Source organism: Toxorhynchites rutilus, chromosome 3 (genome assembly GCF_029784135.1).
Source record: "Toxorhynchites rutilus septentrionalis strain SRP chromosome 3, ASM2978413v1, whole genome shotgun sequence".
Classification (NCBI taxonomy): domain Eukaryota; kingdom Metazoa; phylum Arthropoda; class Insecta; order Diptera; family Culicidae; genus Toxorhynchites; species Toxorhynchites rutilus.
This window is the reverse complement of record NC_073746.1, coordinates 280,269,480-280,292,595: the sequence shown is the minus strand read 5'-3', so window position 1 is coordinate 280,292,595 and position 23,116 is coordinate 280,269,480. Positions and strand designations below refer to the sequence as shown.

General features: G+C 37.8%; 1 protein-coding gene across 1 annotated transcript in view; it reads right to left on the bottom strand.

Moving 5' to 3' along the window:
• LOC129774267 (uncharacterized) overlaps positions 1-20,613 on the bottom strand; it is a 70,288-nt gene extending 49,675 nt beyond the window's left edge. The window contains exons 1-4 of the mRNA XM_055777984.1: positions 20,496-20,613; positions 19,710-19,893; positions 3,083-3,262; positions 1,881-2,248 (exon numbers count right to left, since the gene is read on the bottom strand). Coding sequence (XP_055633959.1) covers positions 1,881-2,248; positions 3,083-3,262; positions 19,710-19,893; positions 20,496-20,613 — 850 coding nt within the window. The remainder of the gene's footprint in view (positions 1-1,880; positions 2,249-3,082; positions 3,263-19,709; positions 19,894-20,495) is intronic.
• Between the last annotated feature and the right edge of the window lie 2,503 nt (positions 20,614-23,116).

Below are 23,116 nucleotides of genomic sequence, written 5' to 3'. Positions count from 1 at the left end.
TATATGAAAAGAAGCATATTTGACGAAGTTATCGTCAATTTAGTTTTATTCGATGGTTTATATGCATTTCAGTGCGAAAAAAGCATATTTACGTCTCAATTATCCAATTCTGAAATCATTCCCTTCCTCCCATCAAATGCTACAAGTTTTTGCATGACATGATATCTAACAGCATCACGTTTCGGTATGCAACTAAAAGCACAAAACAGCCACGCGCAACCGAAGAGGCAAACTGTCCCATCGCAAAGCAGGGAAACAAAAAGAAATTGAACGGCGAACGATGTGAATTTGAGTTATTTTCTTGGGGGAAACTTTTTTATGCGGTCTCTATCTACCGCAAAAAAAAGTTTTCTTAAAAAAAGTTTTGCACGATTTTGTTAATGCGGTCCCTATCCCCCGCACAAAAAATATAATATTTGGATTTACACGAAATTCGTTAAAAAAATAATAAGAAAAATATAATATAATTATCTAGGAGCCCTAAATGTTAAACTTAAAAACAAAACAAACTTCTACTAGGATATAGATATTGACGTAGGACTGCGTCTTCATTTCTGTACTGGGAAGTAAGGTTGAGGTTGAGGTGTTAGGGTTTGACGAGCGTTAATACAGCTTTGCCGGCTGAACGAAGTAGTATGATAATGATTTCATACGAAAAATAAGAGATGTAGATCACAAACATCACTTTGTTACTTATTAGAAACTTGTTTCAATACCTCAAAAACTGCTGCGAAAGCAAACTCTAGAAATCGAGAAAATCTATAAATATGGGTACCTGCTTACAATCCCATCTCATTCGTGATTGGTTAGCGATTGCTGGCAGCAAAAGCATTATAAATATTGTGCTCGTCTTGACCAACCTCAGATTTTATCGTGCTACCGTTTTGTACGGACTTGCAAATTTTTTTACCTCAGAATATACACAAAGTAGAGCAGTGCAGAGCAATGACGCACAGAACCAAAGCAGAAGAAAAACATCAACTAGGCGCGTATGAAAGTATTTTCGTCTCAAATTAGATTCTATTCCTCCTCAGCCAGCGAGCAGCCAACATCCACACACAAAGGTTTTGCCCGACGCGAAAGGATCGATAGTGTGTTGTAAATGAAAGAAATCACACCGCAGTTCAATTTTTTTAACTTTTAACCTTAATAACTATTGGTTTTCTCAAATCCGGTGGAGGCTCGATGAAAAGATCGGACTAGTTTCTGGGTTAAATGTGGCATCAAAATGCAGCGAATTTCATACCGGGTGTGAAGAAAGTATTTTACAGCAGTGAGAGCTGTGTTATCACCGCTGCCACCCCCACTCAATCAATTCTGTTCAAATTTCATGATGCCGTTCTACGAAAGATGCTGGATATAGCATCTTTTTCGGATTAATTCTTTGGGAAATGATGAGTGAGAGTGTTGGAGATATATCTTTGCTAAGAGATATTGAGAAACTACTTTCTACAACTTCAAGTTAAGTGTTTCAGTGTCGCAATAGACAGCGAGCCAACATTACCTGGAAAGCATGGAAAATTTTATGAAGATATTTATGTGGAATAAATGAGTTGGAAACTGTGAAAGACTTTACGCTCCCAAGTTTTTGAATCTACTACTCTGATCTGCGAGTTATTTATGGATGAGAAAAACTTCACAAACCCATGCATTCGAATGACGTTTTTATCATAATTCAATCGAATGACGGAAACATATATTTGAGCGAAAAATAATAAGGATAGCAGTGTTTTATAATAACGTTCTTTCCCTACACTGCAAAGCTATGTATTTATTTCAGTAGCGAACATTCCTTTGTAATGCATTATAGACATGTGTATAATTACTATCAAGTTCGGATTACTGAAACTAGATCCAAACAAAAATTACACTCTACTAACCTTTAAGCGATCCACACTCATTGCTCGCGCCAAAGTAAGCATGGTGATGATGGTGATGATGATGATTTACGGCCACTGTTTCTGCACCCATTTTGCTATCACTACTACCACTACTACAAACGGCACTAGCAAGCGAGTCACGTTTTGCACGTTTCTTGCCGCTCGAGGAACTCCCACTGACACCACTAGAACCACTTATAGCACTATCACCAGCACAAATGTTTGAGGGTACTCCACAGTTGGCATCACTGCATCGTGCAGCAAAACTGGTCGCACTGGCAGCATTCGATGTAACCACCGTCGCTGGTCCAACGGTCGTACTCCGCCAGCTGAGATGATGCGGGATACTGTCAGTCGTTTCTTCGAAGCTGGAAAGGGTAAAAAAGGGTATCAAGCTGCGGTCAGAAGGGTTACATGGGTACATTAGTGACCTTCGCACGTAGAGGCCCTCCCAAGGACGTATTGGTATGATTCCAACTTTTTTTTTGTGAGTGATGAGTAAGCATTTGAAACGCGTGCCACATTGTGCTCATTGCCGATGCCAGTGGGCAAGACTTTACATCACTTTTGGCAACGGCATCCAGTAGGTATGGCCGGGAGCACACTTTGAAAGTGGGCATTTCATTTACACGCGTGCAGAATAAGCAAACTAGTGACCGATCGATGGAGCAGAACTGATCGTACCGAAAACCAAAAGGACGCTGGCAGAAATTGTGACCTACATTATGGCAGTCACGCACCGATCGGCGTTTTTTTGTTGTTATTTATTGGAACCGGCGATAATGTACCAAACCAAAAACAACGGTTACGAAATTGATGGTGGAACTGAGCACACGCAGACACATGTTGTGCATCGTGGTATTCCTGATCTGAATGCTAACGATCGGTTGAACCGATCCCGTGGGCAAACAAAAATATCAAGGTGACAGGTCATTGAAATGTGGAACGTGAATAATCACGCCCGCTATATATGCGTGGCGTGAAGTTATTTTAAACGCGATCAACAAAACTGAGATCGTTGCTGTTGGACACACGACTGCCGACCGTACAGGATTTATTTTTGAAACACGCAATGATACATCACAATGAGTCTACCAAACTTTCAGAACCATATTTTTTATAACAATTTTACACAGATTACAACTCAAAATTTGGTTTGTGCAAAGCTGACCCCGGATAACCCACCGGGCTGGGCAACGCACCTTTTCGTTGAGATCGCCTTGACGTCTCGCAGCAGCTGATGGCGATAGCAGACCACCGTGCGCCGCTCGCTGCCAACGCCAATAGAGAACGTCACCAGATCATGATCTCCGGCGAGGCTCGCGCACACTTTGTGGATCAGGAATCGCCTATAGTTGTTGACCGGAGGGAAGATGAGCACGCTGAAAAGAAACAGAAAACCGAGATTATTAGAGTTATGCCCTTCAGAAATGTCATAACTATAAAGTTTCGTTCAACGCGAAACTAACGTTGCCTCGGCAAACAAAGCTAATCGATTTTGCAACCCCCCCGGGGTTGTTTTAGTCATTTCGCAAAATACATTTCACATTGCTTAATTACGTGCGCATTGTTGATCGTAATCGACACTAAACGCTTTTCATTGAGAAATAATTAATAGAGCGCAATTGACATTATGTAATAACACGCTGCTGATGGGAAAACATTATTCCTTTCTGCTTGAATTAGGTGTTTCAGACATATGTTTAGTCGTTCTCGGCATGCAAGCAAGCAAGCACGACCCTCAGCTCCGACCGCCTTTCCCTTTCGCCAATTACTCGACAGCAATGAACGGAGCAATTGCAAAAACAAATCGAATTGGCCAATTTCGAAACCCCCAGATCTGTAGGCAATCGCAGCAAAACGCAAGACGTTTTGCGCTTGCATGGAAATGAGCGGCAGAAGGCGGATTAAATTTTTAAATAACCTAGGAAGATCTAGCGGACCATTTCCAACGATGTAATAATTGTTTATGTGATAATTAAATTTGAAAAAAAAACTTCACGCGTTCGCATGCACGTTATCTGACGCGGAACACCTCTGCGGGTGTATACGGCGATCAGCCACCGAAATGGTGGTCATGGTTTCCAACTAACTCATTGTAATAGCAGGTTATGGTTTCTGGTGGCGCCAGATCGCGATAGTTCAACCAGCTGTGGTGAAACAAGCGATATTATTTAACAAACCAAATGACGAATTGAATAATGATTATCTAAACCATCTTACCAGATACAAAATTCTTATCATATACATTTGGTCAAACATATACAGGACATTTGTCATTTTAAACCTTCCTGCTGAACATTTTTATTTTTTTTTATGTTAGTTCTACTATCAGTGGTCTGTCAATTTTGAGCGCGATCTGTCATTAAGTTTTTTTTACAGAGTCATTAAGAACAAATTCCCTCTAGTTAAGTTTTGCTCGGCGAATTATTAAAAGGATAATTCTATTGGTCAAAGATATTGTGTAAAATTCTATGTTGCAAACAATATTTCAACTGCTGAAAACATCGACAAAATAAAAAAAATTTTGCTCGAAAATCGTCACTTAAGTTTGAGAAAGCTAGTCCGTGAATTGAATGTCTCACACGAAACCGTTCGCCATATTTGGGTTTGGGTGTTTTGGGCATGAGAAAATTCGCAGCACGACTAGTGCCAAAAGAACTAAATTGTCTTCAAAAATTTCGGAATTTATCGATGTTAAAAAATGAGATCCTTTTTGTGTTATTGACAACGGCAAGCAATAATAATGGAAAAAATGTTGTTAAATCATTTTTTCTAAGCTCGATTCTCCTAAAATTTGAACGCACTGAAACGCTCAAATGATCGATCCCGGTTTATTCGGACAGTCGATTGTTTGGAAAGCCTTCCTTCTTCAGAGGTAAAAGTTTTTCTTACGATTTATTCAGATTAAAGAAAGTTGTATAAGATGAAGATATAACAATAATAATACTGATAATTAGAGTCTCTTAGTATCAATGATCAATTGTATACGCGGTGGCGTGCATTCTACCATGTTTTGGAGGGGATGGTGGTTTTTGAAAATCCAGATGTTCATCCAGATATCCAAATCTTTTACAGTGCTGCAATGGAAAACACAGTGTGGATATTTCTAGGGTTTGTACGACATAAACAGAATATAGCAAGTGCATTCATTGTCATATGCCTGTTGTTGCTTGGTCGTATAGTTATCTTTTAATGCAATTTTCAACAACTACTTTTTCAAATTGATCCGCAGTGTGTATCAATTTACCCATTTTCGTGCATTATCATGCTATGGATTTATGCCCTGTGATCCCTTGTCGCTCTACCGCCACACACTAGGATGGCGTTTCTTGTTAAACTGCACGAACATTGATTCATCAGACCAGATAACACGTTTTCAGAAATCCCAGCGACTTTCTTGTGTGATTTCTCATAAATATTAGTAATTTTTCCTTGTCTAGCTTGCTAACAATGCGTTGTTGAATAATGCTTCGAAATTATCTTTTGAATTGCTTTACAATTTAACTTATATTTTTCAGTTATAATGGTTTCGTCTCTTTAGTAATCATATTCTGCAGAAATTTCTATCCGTTTTCAAGAAATCTTTCTAAGGATTATGACTTCCGGATAATATGGAGGGTAAAAATTAAAACAACCAAAATCGATCACATCGTTAAAATTGTTCAATTTCAACCACTTAATGCTCAGTCATTTTATGATGGATTTATGAGATTATTGCGTCAATCGATTTGGGCACTCCATAACAATCTCTTACATTGTAAAAAATTATACAGGTTGTACTCGGTTATATACAGTCGAAAAATTTTTTTTTTATTCTTCAAATATGACTTATTTCAAGCGAAAATGAAATATTTTAACGTTGAAAGTTAATTGGCTGTTATGAGTACAGTGAGGTAAACATCGTGATTTTGGTAGATTCTACTTGAAGATTCACCAGGAATTGTTTAAAATGATATTGTAGCGAAGTTTAAAAAGATAGGAGTTGGGTGTCGAAGAACGAATTGTAGAGCGATTAGAGAGCTAGAAACTGGTTGTTAGAAACGTTCTAGTTTATTATGTACTTTTTGGATAAAATTAGGAATAACACCTTAAAAAATGTCAAAGTGTACAATCTACCCAAGCTCAAGCTCAAGCTTAAAATTAAGAATAACACCTTAAAAACCACTAACTTTTAAGTTTTTCAATTTAATTAACTAAAAAATGTCAAAGTGTACAGTCTACCCAAGCTCAAGCTCAAGCTCAAAATTAAGAATAAAACCTTAAAAACCACTAACTTTTAAGTTTTTCACTTCTAAAATGTCACTTAAATCCACTAATTTGGAAGTTTCACAACTGTATCCTGTATGAAATTTTCTCATCTTTCAAATGGATGCCACATTGTCCTACATAGCCTAATGTTAAACTTGGTCTTACGTTGCAAAATAAGAATAAATATGAAATGAAATGAAATGAAATAAAGAAAAACTAGAACCAGTTTAGGGCAAACAGAGCGATAAACATAGAAAAAATTCAATAACTCTGTCATTGTTGAAATTCGAACATATGCGTAGAAGGATTGTTTTTCTACAAATATGGCCCTCTATTACCTCCTAGAAGAATTTGGGTTTTTTTATGTAAGAAAGCTATTTTATGACTTTATGGGGAAAATCAAAAATTAAATTCTTCTTTTAAATTCAAAAAAACGGAAAACATATGTATCAAAAACAATTATGCATTCCGCTAGGTGTTCCCTCGAAACGAACATGAAAATCGGGCAACGTAAGGAAATCGAAAATACAAGCTTGCAGCGGCAACTCTAGCACTCACAATTATTGCACAGCCGTTGCCTGGAGGGTTTACGAGATTTTTGCATCAATCGATTCGGGTGCTCAATAACCATTCTTTACAATGAAGAAAATAACATATTTTATGAAACAAACTATCAAACAATTGAAAATTATCCAAACGAAAATCCGGCGTTCTGATTGGTCGATTCGCAAATGCAAGCTTTGCTCTCACATCCAGTACATCTTCACTCTGTGGAAACTAGAACACGGGACTGTAATGAAATACAGGGCGGGCTCGATTATATACAGTCTCTGATTTTTTTTCACTGTATTTAATCGAATCCCGTATATAATGGAGTCAAAAAAATTTTTTTTCGTTGCTTTTTTATGCATGTATTTTTCATTTTTTGAATTTTTCCATTTGAAGAATTTAATTCTCAATTCATCTCCTTAAAGTAAGAAAATACCTCCCTCAAATGAAAAAAACTTATTTATCTAGAATCTCTCAGGAGGTGATAGACGATCATATTTTATGAAAAGAATCCTTCTACGCATATGGTTGAATTTCAACAAGAATGAATAGAAGTTTTTTTTGTTTCGGACTCTGTTGTCTCAAACCTGGCTCTACATTAAAAAGTACACTACGTAAGACGATTCTGTTGCTTTCATTTGAAAGATAAGAAGATTTAGTACAGAATATAATAGTGGCACATCTAAATTAGTGGATTTAAAAAGCATTCCGGAAGTGAAAAACTTAAAAGTTAATAATTTCATCCTAAAAATTGATATTAAACTTGATTGTTTCTATCAATTAAATTGAAGCTCTCTAACCGCTCTGCAATTTGTTCTTTGAAACCCAACTACTATACTTCTTAATTTAGCTGCATTATCGATATAAACAATTCCTGGTTAAAATTCAAGCAAAAACTTCAAAAATCACAATTTTTACCCCACTGTACATGTAATAGCTTCTTAATTTTTTTCATTTTTTTTCTGGAAATAAGTCATATTTGAAATATGAAAACAATTTTTTTTTCAAACTTTATATAATCGAGTCCAAAATTGTATATAATTGAATCATATATAATCGAGTCTGTATATAATCGAATCCGACCTGCATGAGTTTGATGTATGATTTTCTGCTCATGTGCGAATACGAGACGGTGCAATGAAATATTCGTTGTGCTTGATTTTCTGCCGATGTGCGTTCACGCATTCTCCTATTCACATAGGAGAATTTTACATACATTGGTGCAGATCGCTAGATGTTTAGTCTCTGCAGAGAAGCGAAAACTGCATCGCAAGTCCCACCCCTTGTGATTCATTAGTCAGTCAGACCTGCATGAAAGGCGAGGTCTACCAGAGAGGGGCATTCAGCCTACTGCGTGCCGTAAAGCAATCTACATCACAAATCAAAGGAACCCGAAGGAGAAGCAAAATAATGTCCATACGAGCTACATTGGGAGCAGCCTCTCGTCCGATTTGAGCTGTCTTTTTTGTGGGCTCGTTTCCACCTAAGGAATCGAAAAAGTGAAACAAAATGCGAAAAAGTGATTTCCCGTATGGGGCTGTCCACATACCACGTGGACAACTTTAGGGGGGGTATGGGTTACAAAAATGTACACGTTTGTCCACGGTGAGGGGGGATGGGGTCTATATCACATCCACGTGGACACTAATAAATAGTTTGAAAAACAAATATATATCTGTGTTCAACAATATAAGAAAAATATTCTGCATTGCAAGCAAACCTATACGTATTTCTGCTGACTAATAGCACTGCGCGGTGGAAATTCTATATTTATACATATCGTTGAAATTTTTGCCGAAATTTGTATTCAGAGAGTATCGCACATGAGCTGAGAGCTATCGATTTGTTTTAATTGATTTTAAAGAATCTTACGTTATCACTATCCATCAGAATTGGGACGCTATTATCGGCAGGATTCAGATACCACTAAAGCATGTTGGAATGTTATAATATTAATAAAACACGACATTGTTTTCGATGTTTCGATTCAGTTTCCGCTCTCAATGTAAAAACCGCTTCGTTTATGTTATTCAAGAACTCGAATAACAAATTCATTCACGGGGACCTATCTTTAGAAAAGTCTTCCTAGCAGCAATGCTCTTCTTCGGTGAATTATAATATTTTGTGGAATATGCTTCTAGTTATTGGGTAGTCCAGCAAGTTTGGGTGCGCAACTGATGATAATCGAATCAAGACGCTGATGAAGAATAATCCTCGGTATACGACATATCAATTATCAGGTTCCTTACAAGTATCTATGTTCATGAGCACCTGGTGAAACTAGATTAAGAAAAGCTACAATGTATGAGTTCTACACCTATTGACCGAAAACATGAAATGGATCGTATCTCCATCAACAATTCGCTTCATAAATGCAATGAAAACTCGCAGTTTGAAGCAAATAGTGTCAGGCGAAGAAAAATATTATCCTTTACAACAATGTTGAGCGAAAAAAAAATCTTTGAGGTGAGCGAAATGAACCATCATTAGATATCTCCAAAACCGATCTTCACCTGCAGAAAGTCATTCTTTGTGTCTAGTAAGATAGGAAAAATAATCTGCATTATAAGCTTCTACCAAACATCCAATCGATAAACTTCAACAAGCACTATTCGTAACTAAACGAAGCAAAATCGTCAATCTAGAACAAACGTTCAGAATTGGCCAAGGCGTCCTCTTCCAGAATAATGCCAAACCTCATATTTCTTTGGAAGCCCCTCCAGGATGTGATAGTCTACCCGCTATTATCAGATATTGCAATTTTTGTTCATCACTTGTTTAGACCCCCAATAAAAAATATTGAAGGTCAAAAATTTTGGTTGCGCGTTCGCTTAGTAAGCGATTGATCGAGTTTAAAACTCAGGGTCCTCAATTGACCATCTTTGTGTTGTAACAGAATAACTACGTCCACGCAACAATTATCAGCGATGGAGATCGATCCACGGCCGAAATAAGATCGATTCATCCTTACAACTGCACTGCTCTGCAAGAAACATCGGGCTGTTGTTCTATTAATAACACAACAATGATCATATTAACTGTGTCCGCTGTCCGCTGGTCCAGCTGGACAATGGAAGAATACTCTTACACCTAATATGGAAACTGTGTCATGCGCTATTTATAGATTTGACAGAAAAAATGTGACATGTACACGATAAAATGCTAATGAACCTAAATAAATAAACAAATGTGATAAAAAAAAAAGAATTTCGACTCATTGGACACAATTTTTTAACGAGAAAACAAAGAAGTTCTGCGATGATAAATTCTGCAAGTTGCATGAAGGATGATGAATGATCGGCAATTTTGGGGTTGAACTCGCCAAAACTACATAGCACAACACAACATGTTTATATCCTTATACATGTTATGATTTTCAATCACTGTATTCCAACTACGAAGCACTTGATTTCATTGTCTTATTCTCTTGAAAACTCACAGTTCAGCCAGTTTGCGTCGGTTTATGATGGAAAATGTCCGAGATTAGATTTACATGTGATGTTTTGCTATAACGTAAATATTATGTTTTATAACGTGATCACATGGTAAATGAAATTTGGAAGGAAACAAACAGCAATACGAATAGCTTCACGAGTTGTTGTCCCTCAAAGCTGTCAAAGAATTGAGAAGAAATTGCCTCTGTTGATTATGTTCACATGTTTATAATGTACAAACATATAATAGAGAATAGAAAGAAACATAAACTTAAATTTAGGCGCAATTCAGCTATTTTTACGATTATTTTTTCCAAGAAATGGAGAAATGTCCACGTGGACAACAGGGGGAGGGGTATAGACAATATCCATGTTTGTCCACGGTGGGGAAGGGGGGTGTCTGAAATCGTAGTATTCCTGTCCACGTGGTATGTGGACAGCCCCTATGTTCTGCCGGAAGATGTTTTTATATATCTTTATATACTTTTAGCCTCCTAAGCGAGTTCGTATCTGCCTCTGCGTCTAATTGAAATTCGCAAAACGTTTCGTGTAGGTGTGAATGTAACCATATCTGGTAGCATATTGTTGGAAATATCCTTAAACTTGTTTATTTTATTTTGATATATGATTGTATACCGGAAATTCGTGTTTGAACGCCTTATACCATTCATACACCCGTGTTTTCGATATAGTTAAGTCACCAAATGTAATGCTCCCGTGTCCGAGTGGTTAGCGTCAAACATTGTGATGCCGGGGGGTTCGGGTTCGACTCCCGTTCGGGTCGGGGGATTTTTCGTCAAAGAAATTTCCTCCAACCTGCACTGTGGTCACGCGTAGTCTAGAGCTTGCCACGAAGAGTACATTCAAGGCGTGTTATTTGGCCTACGAAATCTCAACTGACGCTCAAATGGCGTTAGTTGATACCTACGTTGAGACGGAAAATATTTCACTGAGAACGTCAGTGCCATTCAAGGTAAAGGAGTCCCAAAATTTATTCTGCAACATGTTCAACCGTTTCGGCACAAGAAACTTCGTTCAGAGCACAAAATTTAACACAGTACATTTGACCAATAGAATTATCCATTCAAAGAAAGATTTAAAATTGCAAATTTCCGGAATATATTTGACAGAATGTATACGGCTATACGGCCGCTCTTTATACGGCTTTTCGCTATAACGGCCCTCTCCAATAAAGGCACGTTTTCGAATTACAGCCTAAAATGATTCGCTCTAACGGCAAAAAATCTTTTTTAAATGCCATTACAGGTAGTTTGGTTCCTTGTCACAAAATATTAGACCCGTATTTTTTATTTTTTCATTAAAGATGCCCATTCCTATCTTAGAGTGGCCCGAAAATTCTACTTTTTCCTCTTCTCCAAAAATGACTTTTTTTCCAAAAATACAGCCATTCTAATTGATTCCTTATACGGCTTTTCACTTTGCGGCCAAGTTTCGTGGAACGAATCGAAGCCGTAAAGCGAGGTATGGGTGTATTTGAAATGGAGAAGAATAGGCACGGAACGTTTCAAGGATAGAGTTGGGATGTACTGAACGCTGTGATAAGCTTATATAAAAGAAATCAAAAATAAAATATGTACGGCGTCTATTTTGTTATTTAACAGCATTTCCTCGAGCAATGATACCGAATGAGTTTCTCCATGAAAGTTTATACACGCTCTGATTAATATTACTGTCAGATAAACACCAAAAATACAAATTTCATGTATGCACTCCCCAGCACTATTCGCGAGCTTTTTATCAAAATAATTCGCGTTTTTTATCTCCCTGCATTTGAAACTAAACTGAAATCATCATATTGTTTGATTATGGCACTGGGCAATGGCCTTCGGCTAGCGCCACGCTGCCACTCGATGAAAAACTGTTGGCCGTCATCGTTGTACGTACGTGCCATAACCAACGGTTTCAATTTAATCTCGACGATGAACACTGCATGTTTAAGATTAGGCTTCTTCTTCTTCTTCTTGAATGGCGTTAACGTTCCCTGTGGAACTTTTGCCGTCTCACCGTATGCATTAACTAGCGTCATTTATTAATACTTTAGTTGAGATTTCTTAAGCCAAACAACACGCCTTGAATGTATTCCGAGGGGCAAGTTCTAGAATACGCGTGACCACAGTGCAAATCGAAGGAAATTTCTTTGACGAAAAAATCCCCCGGTCAGAACGGGAATCGAACCCGAACACCCGGGGCATGATAATGTGAGACGCTAACCACTCGGCTACGGATGCAATTAGGCAGGATGCCTAAAATTTGCGGAATCGCAACGTGAGCTAGGGGCTAGGGGTATCCGTATCGACATAAAACTTTCTAATGTGACGACGAATGGATTTCGAAGGATTCAGCTTTATATGTCGACTTGTTAAATCTGATCTAATTAACAAACATCAGTGGAAACGAATCATGTATCTGCGAAAACGTCGAAAACAGACAAACAAATCAATTTTCTTCCACGAAAACACAAGCGTAGCATGAATAAGTACAATCGAACTGCGCGAATATCGATCTTAGCCCCTTAGCTTATGATTTAATTTCCAAAAAAGCGGACCAAATGTAAACGTTCGGTGGGTCACGTATCGTGAAATTACACTACTCTGCTGAGCATTCTAGCGCCCTGTGATATGCTAGTGCACCACGAGTGAGACTCGATCTTGCAGGTGAAAGGGTTACCAGCATCCGTCTTCTCCGGTTGCATTACGGTGCTGTTCGCTGCATATGCTGCCATTAAAAATGTTGCTAACTACAAATTTTAGGCAGGGTGACCTTATATTGGTATATCGTTGGTTTTGGTTCGGATACCGAATGAAAGTAGTTCAAGGATGTATCTTGGGAGTTACATGAACAAACACGAGCTGATGCTCTGATCTTACACTATTTACGGTTACCCAACCTCATCCAGGTGTTGAATTTTCGTTCGCGAATAGAGCCCCATCTCTTTGGATTGAAATTAATTATCATTAAGTTATTTGATTGCAACGGGAGATAGTGTCACTAGCTCCAATTAAATCGGTTGGCGATGCCGGGATGGTCGTGCAATCTGAAACCGCTTTACACAACACTGCAAAATAAACCAATCCGCGGTTAGATTAGCTGCAGCCAAAAGGGTGGAAAAATCAACTGCAAGCGTGCATCCGATTGCGTAATCGCGTGCCACTCTCGCTCTCGGATGCTTGCTGAATGCTGACCGTCGTCGTCTCGGTATTGCCCATATTAGTTTTGCTTATATATTTCTTCACAAACCGAGCACCCACGGGGCAGTAGAGGTAAGCAAACCCAAAATGCGCTCGCCGGCAACATCTGGTAGCAGAAACAAACCAGTGTTTGCCAACTTCAGGTAAACACAGTCCCTCGCCAGACGTTGAATCGAAACACAGACCCAGATCCCGAACCCGATCAGAATTCTATTGGATGACTTCATTATGTTTCGCTGGAGATGGAATGTATTAAACACGAGCTCAAATTCCTAGGCGTGAAATACGTTATCCAGCACGATCATTGGAGAGTTGTTCCTCTGCTTCTTCACTAGTGCAGAAACCGTTATGTTTACACTCAGTTTGTGGTGATTCGCTCCATCATGACGCTCCACACCGTAAGGCTTAAGGGAAAACGGGGTACAAGAGGGCTTCTGTATAGGTAACTATTATATCAACCCTTTGAATCCGGGGTCCGCGATAGCGCTCCTCTTGTTATATACCAGAAGTGCGAGGTATCTTGTTTTATGTTAATATTTTTTAATTGACACCTCTTAACGCAGGATTTCGTCTTTCGGGGATATTAGTTAAAAAGGACTTCACGCACTTTGTGCAGCCATTAATACAACTTGTGTGACTTAATCAGTTATCAACGTTTTTCAGTATTTTTTCTAAATATACCCAAACTCATCCGCATTTTTGGCATATGTTCACGAAATTTGCTCCGCACTCAAACGGTTAAAAAGCCTTTTCTTTCTCTAAGATCATTTTTATTCAATTTTAGGGCACATACTTCACATTGTAGAACATAAACAATATACAGGGATTCGCCTCTGATTGTACATCTAGTTTATTGGACAGACCTGCAATGCGACACGAATAATTGGACATTTGAATCTCTTATTGCATGTTTCTACAACTCGATACATTTTCAGAGATGTTTCAACCATTTTATTAGATTATGTATTTTGCACACGTTTCTAATGATTATTAGTTAGATTTTCAATGATTTTTCTGTTTTTACTTGCCTTTCACATTGTATTGTGTTGTTTGATATGTCCACTCAGTGCCGCATTAGAGGCGATCGTTATCTGTAATCTGTAATAGAGGCGAATCACTGTAACTAACACTAGATTGCCCAAGCAAGTCATTTCGACTGCTTTTCAATTTTAATTAGGAAAGCTGTTATGCATATAATAGCACAGTTTCTTGGAATGTTGTGACTTTTTACACAGCTTCTGTGTTTTACACTGTGTTTATTCATAATTTTAGTTACCTCCCCCCTTCTTTATTTCCGGAGATATATATGTGTTATATCAAAAGCAGTCATTTTGACTGCTTGAGGAATTTTAAATAATAAAATGACTTTTATTACTGAATTCAGTGAATTTCGTATATGACCAGTTTCGGCATTGTATTGTAAGGCAGTTTTCAGTTTTTTCGATTACCGTCACATGATAACATACAATTATATGATAAATTGTTACTTTGTGCGTATACTTAATAAGTTGCAGTTTCTCAAAAATATAAAGTAGTAATTGTTATGCGAATTTTTTTGCAGCAATACTTGTTCTAACAAGTTGTTTATTTCATTTCTATTGAGGCCTAAATGCAGGAAATAAATGTTGAACAAAAATGAGTTATTGAAAAAGTAAACGAACATAAGTGAAGAGTGCTTCAATGTACTGTAGAATCAGATGCAATAAATTCTGAACTATCATGTGGAGATGAGGCAGATTGTATTCAAAGTGAAACATCTGACACTGAAGGTAACGATGAGGAGTCGATCTGTTTTTTTTTCTTTATTATAGTGATTTTCAACACATTTCGGCTGGTTTGTCACTTTTACTTCCATTTTTGGAAGAATGTCGGGAGTGAGAATTGAACTCGTGATCTCTGCGTGAGAGATATGGATGTTACCGCTACGAGCCTTATGGCAGATGGTCTTATCTCGTTGATAATAGATAACAATATTATCAAGCATATGAAAAACGCACAAATGTAGACTGCTGAATTTTGAGGAATGATTGAACAACAGAATTATCTAAAATATGTGCATTTATTAGGATTTTATATGCTTGTGGAGCTTTGAGAATATTGAGAATACTCAAGCTTGCTATAAACCAGGGCAAAATATTACAGTTGACCAGCAATTATTTTCGATAAAAACCAGATGCAGATATACCGTGAAAATCTAATAAACTCAATAAACTTGGCATACAATTGGAGTGAATGTTTTGAATGGTTTTTGTTATTTGAGGAAATATCATCAATGCTTCTCAGTGAACACGTTGTTCTGAAACTTGTCAAGCCTTTCACAAGATGTTTAAGAAATATCACGGCCAATTTTCCCCAGCATGTCACTCGCGACAAAATTGTTGACAAAAAAAAATATAGGAGGTTGTGTCCAATATACGACCGCATTGTTGACGTAGAACTACGCTGTTATTTCATGGAGGTCGCTTGTTTATACCTTCGGATATTATTCTATAATGCTGTGAAATTTTCGAAACAACTGCTTAGTAGAATAATCTTTGAAATGGTTTTTCATTGTAGAATCAGTTGACGATAATTGATTGATGATTCATGCTTGCCCTTACAATACAATACACTATCTGATCGTATATCGCAATTTATTTCATGTCAATGCATTGAAAATTTACCTCGAACGCTATTCCGGTGGCCTTTTTCGCAATTGACATAGACTCGGCTACAGTCGATTATATACATGTTACACCAGCACCATTATTCCACATATCAACACTGGAAACAACAACAATGACAACACTTGCAAGTATCAAATATCATGCTACATGTTATTTAATATTGTCTCAAAGCAATCGAACCTCTAGGCATCGTTCGTACAACGTAAACCAAGCGCAAAAACAAGCGTTCGCCATAGCATGCATACAGAACCATACATTGGTGGCTTGAAGCTAGAAGGAATACAAATACTTCTTTACTTTATACTTCTTCTTTTGTTAATATTACTGGCCTCAAAAAAAGTTGCGTTACTTTCTCATGCTCGAGAGAAGCGCAACTGTCACCCTTAGTGGAGGAATTTTTACTACTGGTAAGCGAAACCTAATCACATACAACACTCCAGAACGACATTTACTTTCTTGATGATTAAACAAGCGAAATAAACTCTTTTTGTTAATATCAACAACAGTAGCAATGCTTCATTATCATCAATATTAGCGCAAATGCAATCCTAGTTGACCTAATCCTAAATAACTTATAACATTCCAGTAATACATTCAAGATGCTTGGTATTCCCCAAATATTTTTTTGGAGACTAACCTTAACGCCTGCTTCGCCATAACGTCAGTTTAATGCATTGATGCATTCTCAAAAGCACGAAAGAAGCCGTTTACATTTTCGACCGACGCGCCGAAATCGCCTATTTTGCTGTTGTTCGTTGCGGTGTCACGCTCGCGAAGGCTAGGTTCAGTGCGAGCGCTTTTCACTGCACCAACATCGCGTGCATCATTAGATGACGCTTGCCTCGAAATTTTATTGCCCCTGGCAATGCTTTCGTTTTTTGCAGGGCTCGAGCCTGTGTTCCTCTTCTTCTTGCTCATCACACACTACGTGAAGCGTCCAATTTATGACGCGGAAAGAAAAACACACGATACGAATAACGCGAAAAACGAACAGAAAAAGCAAACGACGATATCCAAGTTGGGTTACCACTGGTGGGGTCCAATCTTAGATCGAAGCGAAGCGAAACAAAGTGAACTGGATTGCTCAACAGTCCGATGCCGAATGAAAGTTTGCCTCAGCGAGATCCACTGTTTATACTCAAGGCAAATATTCCCCTTCATTCTTCTACTTTTCCTTTGTTCACGGCGTCTTCAAATCCTACGATTTCCCCTTCGTTGGTCGTCGATAAGTTGCTCGTTATTGACAGCTCTGTTCGGGAAAGCACACAAATGGACAGAACAAATGTATGGAAAAATGGAAACGCCCAAAGTTTTCATGAATTTAACCATATACAAACCAGGGGATTCTGATGTATAGCATATTAAACAAATCTTAGGGAATTTCCGATTCGTTTAGTATGTAAATCGCTACAATCCGTTCGCGGCAAAAATAGTTATTAACGTTAACTTTATTTCATAAAAACGTGACCTGTTTTCTGATTTGGCACCCTTAATGAAAGTCGTAGTTTTACGTCAAAAAACAATTCTTGCTGGAACCATTAGAGAAAACAAAAGGGAACTATCTAAATCAGCTTATCAAACGGAAGATAAAATGCCTCGTTTTTCCACTCTGTTATTTAAATCAGAGAATTGTGTTCTTACAGTATATAAAAGCGGACTAAATAAAAGAGTAGCTGTTCTAGATTCTATGCATGGATATGTAAAAATTTATAAAAGTAATAAAAACACACGAAAAGATTTCCTCCTTCATTTTCAAAAAAATACATAAATAGTCCAAAAATGTATTTTTAAGTAAAATAATTTATTTATTGTTAATATTCACTAATAACTTGTTATGTAGCTGTAAATGATATAAAAAATATTGAAAATTAATTTTAAATACATTTCTTTATACATCAGATATTCTTCCACGAAGCAGTAATTTTGACTGCTTTAGGGCAATATAGGTATATACTAATTATCGATCTTTCTAATGTTAAATAACACGATGCAGAAAATTTCATTCAAATTTCAACATTTAAAAAAAGACTTCGTGCTTTCTAATCTGAAAGTGTTACGCTGTAGATTTTGGGACCCAAATTATGGCACCAAATTGAAATTCGACACCAGACGTCGACACTGTACCACTGTCATCACGAATGTTCAATTACAGATCACAATCACCTCTAATGCGACACTGAGTGATGCCTCGGTGTAACCAATTAGAAGCAAATCTCGTTACCTACAAGTGTGTATTCATCATAGCCACTCTATTCATTTATAGCCCCATTTATAATATTAATAAAATTAATCATAAAAAAATATATCATAAAAATTATGGGTGACAAAAATATGGGAAATTTGGAATGCTTCAAATTTGTATCAATTTAACATGATCCTGGCGGCGATCGAAAAAAAAAGTCACCAATAAATCGGAACACACTCCTAAATTCACACAAGCTCTCTCCCGTCAAAAAAATAAAAAATCAATTCACTTTTTATTACTTCGAATATTGCTTTGGAATGTATCGATTTTTTTAAATCTATTGTAGAAAGTTATGGCGGCCCTAAAAAGGATCGATTGGCAGCTGAAGATAGTTGAGTCATAATTTATTTATTCCCTCACCGAAAGTAATGAGCGTTATTCTTCTTCTTGGCCGTTCACATGTTACAGTGTTCATTTTATTTCAAATAGTACTAATTCAACTTAGGATAGAATAAAGTAAACAGTTTATAAAATGAGCCATTGTAAATAAAATTATGCTTATGACTACTGCATCTAAATATTTAGTCTGTTCTTCGTAAGTCGTTTATACATACTTTCCACCAAGTTCTGCAACATTTCTACCGATTAGGAATTGTCCTCCAACTTGACGCGCAATCAGTAACTGTCACCATCGCGGGATTTCTCATCTGGCGTGACGTGTACCGATGAGGAAGCGCCCTCCAATGTGACGCGCGCCTGTTACGGTCACCCTTGCAGGATTTCTCTTCTCAACGAAGCGTCGATTGGGTAGTACGCTTCAACATGACGTGCACTCCGTCACAGTTACTCTCGTGGGTTGCCATCCGTTACAACAACCATCGCAGTTGTACACCTTCCATCGTCAGATGTTAGCGCGATGGTCGACCCTCGGACCTCGGACATGTTGTGTATGATTACGCTGTTCACTGCGTTCCAGGTGCCCTCGTCATGACACATTTCCTGAAAACCTGTGGGCACTCCTCTACGCTAGAGTCGACAAAACCGGTGTCACAAATATAAACGATCATTATGAAGCCCTGGAGCGCACGTGGAAAGTATTCGACCCACAACACCATGAAAAACCTTGTGGAGAGCATGCCGAAGCGCTTACAGGAAGTCATGAAGGCTAAAGGAGGTCATATCAGTTATTGAAATGTTCTTGTTTGTCTTCAACCCCAACAATTAATAATCTAGTTTGTCAATGTCAATTAAAAATTCCTATTGTCTCCCTGCACTCCAAAATATTTAGATATTCGAAATCAAAGTTAAAGTTATTTTTACTGTCGCCCGATGCGAACTCCGGTTTCCCCTATCGCTCTCCATACCAAATCACGAGAGCCTGAGTGCAAAGCAACTGTGCAATAACAACAGCAACAAACGAAGAGAAAATGTGGAGCCACCTCTGGTTGCCTGACCACACTTTTTACCACAAACAACAAAAAGATTATGCAGAATCTCTTTACCCAAACACATTTCAGTTTTTTCCATGCTCTTACCTTTTTTGGTTCGTCTTCTGGACAAACTCGCGGATATCCTGATCGACCGACCAGACGAATTCGTCGTCGGCTATGCTGAGGTATCGATTTACTATTGAATTATCCAGCTTGAATGTTCGGAACGAAGAGCACTGAAACGAACACTTATCAAGATCCGAGTTGGACTGCCGTTTTATTTCCCGTTCTGTCCGTTAGTCCTCCTCAGATTGTTGCATTTCCCCTCGCGCTGTAACCAGTGCCACTTGATTCAGCACTTTGGAGCAGAATCGATCGTGTGTGGTCTTCTTGTTTTTTTCGCCACAATCTACCGAAATGCACTTTTTGCGATTTCTTCACTCTCTGGAGGGTTTTTTCCTTGTTCGTTTCGGTATGCTCTTGTTGTACCACTTCTTCCGCTTTCGGTGGCCTTTTCGCGCACGCAATAAAAACACTTCACCGCACAAAATGATAAACCAACAGCGGATCTTACGCAAAACTTCGAACCACAAATAGATGGAAATGCGATTCAACAAGATAACGGAAATCAGAGAGAAACACTGGTTCCGCGGTTTTCAATCTATCCCAAGATTGTTGGCTATAAATCTGATCAGAATGAGCCAAAACCTCCGTTAGGCAGCTAGTTCTGCTGTGACTACTACACTACTACTTCTTCTCCTATCACTACTACTGTGTTGCGTAGCGGTCGCCTCTGCTAGCGCACAGGAAGATCACGCGAAAGCATCCGCACAAAAAACGATTATTTTCCAATAGGACGAAAGGAGAACACACGATAATACAAGGGACTACCTTTCTGCTCGCACTTGATAATCTTATTTGTTACATATTTTGACAGCTGACACGCGCCCACGGTATACAAGAACATGAGGTGATACACTTTTGAATAAATGCCGTCATTGCTATCCATCTTATAAGAAACAAGAGAAAAAATTGCTGTATTCCTTCGCTCGGATCGTATCAGAATTATAGTAAATGTTTTTTTCAACTTTTTATGCTTCGTTCTACGCCTAAAAACATTTTTTTTCTCGGAAACGTAGTGATTTTTGTCTGTTATGCCTCAATAAATTCAGCTTGATAGTAATGATGTCATATGTTTTCCTACAATGCTGTGATAAGTGCGTGTGGCGTTCAAAAGTACCAAACGTACCAAACAAAAACAAATGCAAATGGTAAATCTTACTACAATAATAGCGAATTCGTTTTTAACACTCCTATACTCGCGCATTGGTCTGTCAGACCGAGGAATCAAAAATTCGTTCATTTCTCAGAAAATATCAACACTACGACTTTGCGATTCTCTCTAGCTTCGTTATTCGTCGTTCGTCATCGTTTAGCGTATCGCATGTGTTGGTGAAAATGGGGACGTGTGCCACTTTTTTCACACTTTCGGTCTGACACACCGACGCGAGTATAAGAGTAACTTTTTTGGACAAGTGCCTTTTTTTTTCATATTCTAGAATATTGTTGGATGAAATGTATAAATTAATGTTAGTGGCGTGGACTATTTATTAATTATAATGAATAAGATCATTACCGGACTATTCTTATTTGATTTCAGTCCTTTTTGCAACTGGATTGAGCTGATCCATATTTTAACTATTAGTCGATATATTCGTCGTTAAATTCATACGTTCAAAAGCAAAATATAAATGTTTGACTTTCGTATAGTTATTCGCTAAATATAATGGTCATACATATACATACTTGTGAATGAATTTCACAGTTACAGTTTTGGGGATATTTTTTTTATAACGGACAATATCAACACGAAAACAAGAAAAGGAAGTTCCTAGAAATCATTTTATATCATCTTAAAAAAGGCATTAATTCTTAGTTTACCAAGAATACAGAGACAAAGAATATGCAAACTTCATACTCCAGGACCTTTATCATCTGGTAATTATCTAGAAGGTTGTTATACATTCTTCTCATCGATAAAAGATCCGGAAAATACGCAACAACTGCATGAAATGTAAAAAATATGTTTGTTTCGAGCATGCAGTTATGCTATGTTCTGATGCTTATTCCAATGAAACCACAATCGATTAATACGTTTTTATGTTATTTTATAACTCTTTATACTTCCATTAATTATATTCAGTTGCTTACTTTTAATTAATAACAGCGAAAAATTTGAATTTCGTTATTTGTGTTGGAGTATCGAAAATTACTCGGTTTTGAGGAGGCTGAATTAGATGACTATTAAAACATAATAAAGACGAAGAAAACATATTTTTTGGGTTTTTTCATTCAATCATACCTACTTCTTCAAATAAATACCAATAAAGCCTGAAAAATACACAATGGGCACATTACAGAGAAGTTCAATTTTCGGTCTGTGACACCGTGCGCGAGTATACGTGTTATGATTTTGCACGCGAGTACAGGAGGGTTAAAACTGAGTTAGTGCCACACTGACTCTGTAATAAAAAAAACATTTTATGTTTCACGAATGCGTTGGTTTGTTGGTGTGCGATATACAGTCTGATTTGTTTATATTTGCAACGACAAATGTACAGTGTCGATGTCTGGTGGCGATATTAGTGCTTGAGAGGTAAATTATTCTCTATCAGATCAGAAGGGCCAAGTGCAGTGTAAAATATAAAAATTTGAATGAAAATTTCTACTTCATATTATTTGATTACCTTACACATGTAGTCCTGACACTCACTTAATCATTGTCGATGCATTTCCTGTTTGTTCCACAAATAATTACTATTATAATATAAAATCATCATTAGACACAGTTCAAACTTTTATATTTTTAGAGCCCCCGCATACTATAGACTTTCTGTCAACCAACTGTTTGGTCGGGTCGGCCTTCTGGTGCAAAACCGACCTAACTGAATCAGCGTAATGTGCGCACATGCATACCTCTCCGTACTGATTAAGAAGCCGACCAAACTATCGGCCTACAAATCAGTCTGCAGTCTGCGGGGGCTCTTAGGCGGCTCGCACACCGGAGGAATAAACAACTAGCAACTATCAACATGCAATAAGCAATATTATCGCCAATGGATTTTTCCATTTGATTTTTGGTGATCTCGCACACCGACGCAATACGATATCGCTATCGCCTTTACAGAGCAACACATATCGCTAGCAACACGACGTGTCGGTTGTGCAATGGTTTTCTCTCTAGTGAAAGAATAATATTGTCTCTCGAAGAGTGGAGTTAAACTGAACTTTATTTCCTCTCTGAAATTGGTTTTATTGAATGTGGGCCCTATGGTGCAATGTTAATTCTGTTCCCACGGATCGGTTAAATACACTGTCAGCAGAATGCGACGAGAGGGCAATAGTTCCCATACTGCATACACTGAGAACAGTTTGCGCTTCTTGCACTGTCGCTTTTTAATAATTATAAGTTATGCTTAGTCGATAAAAATACAACCGTGAGACACTAAATG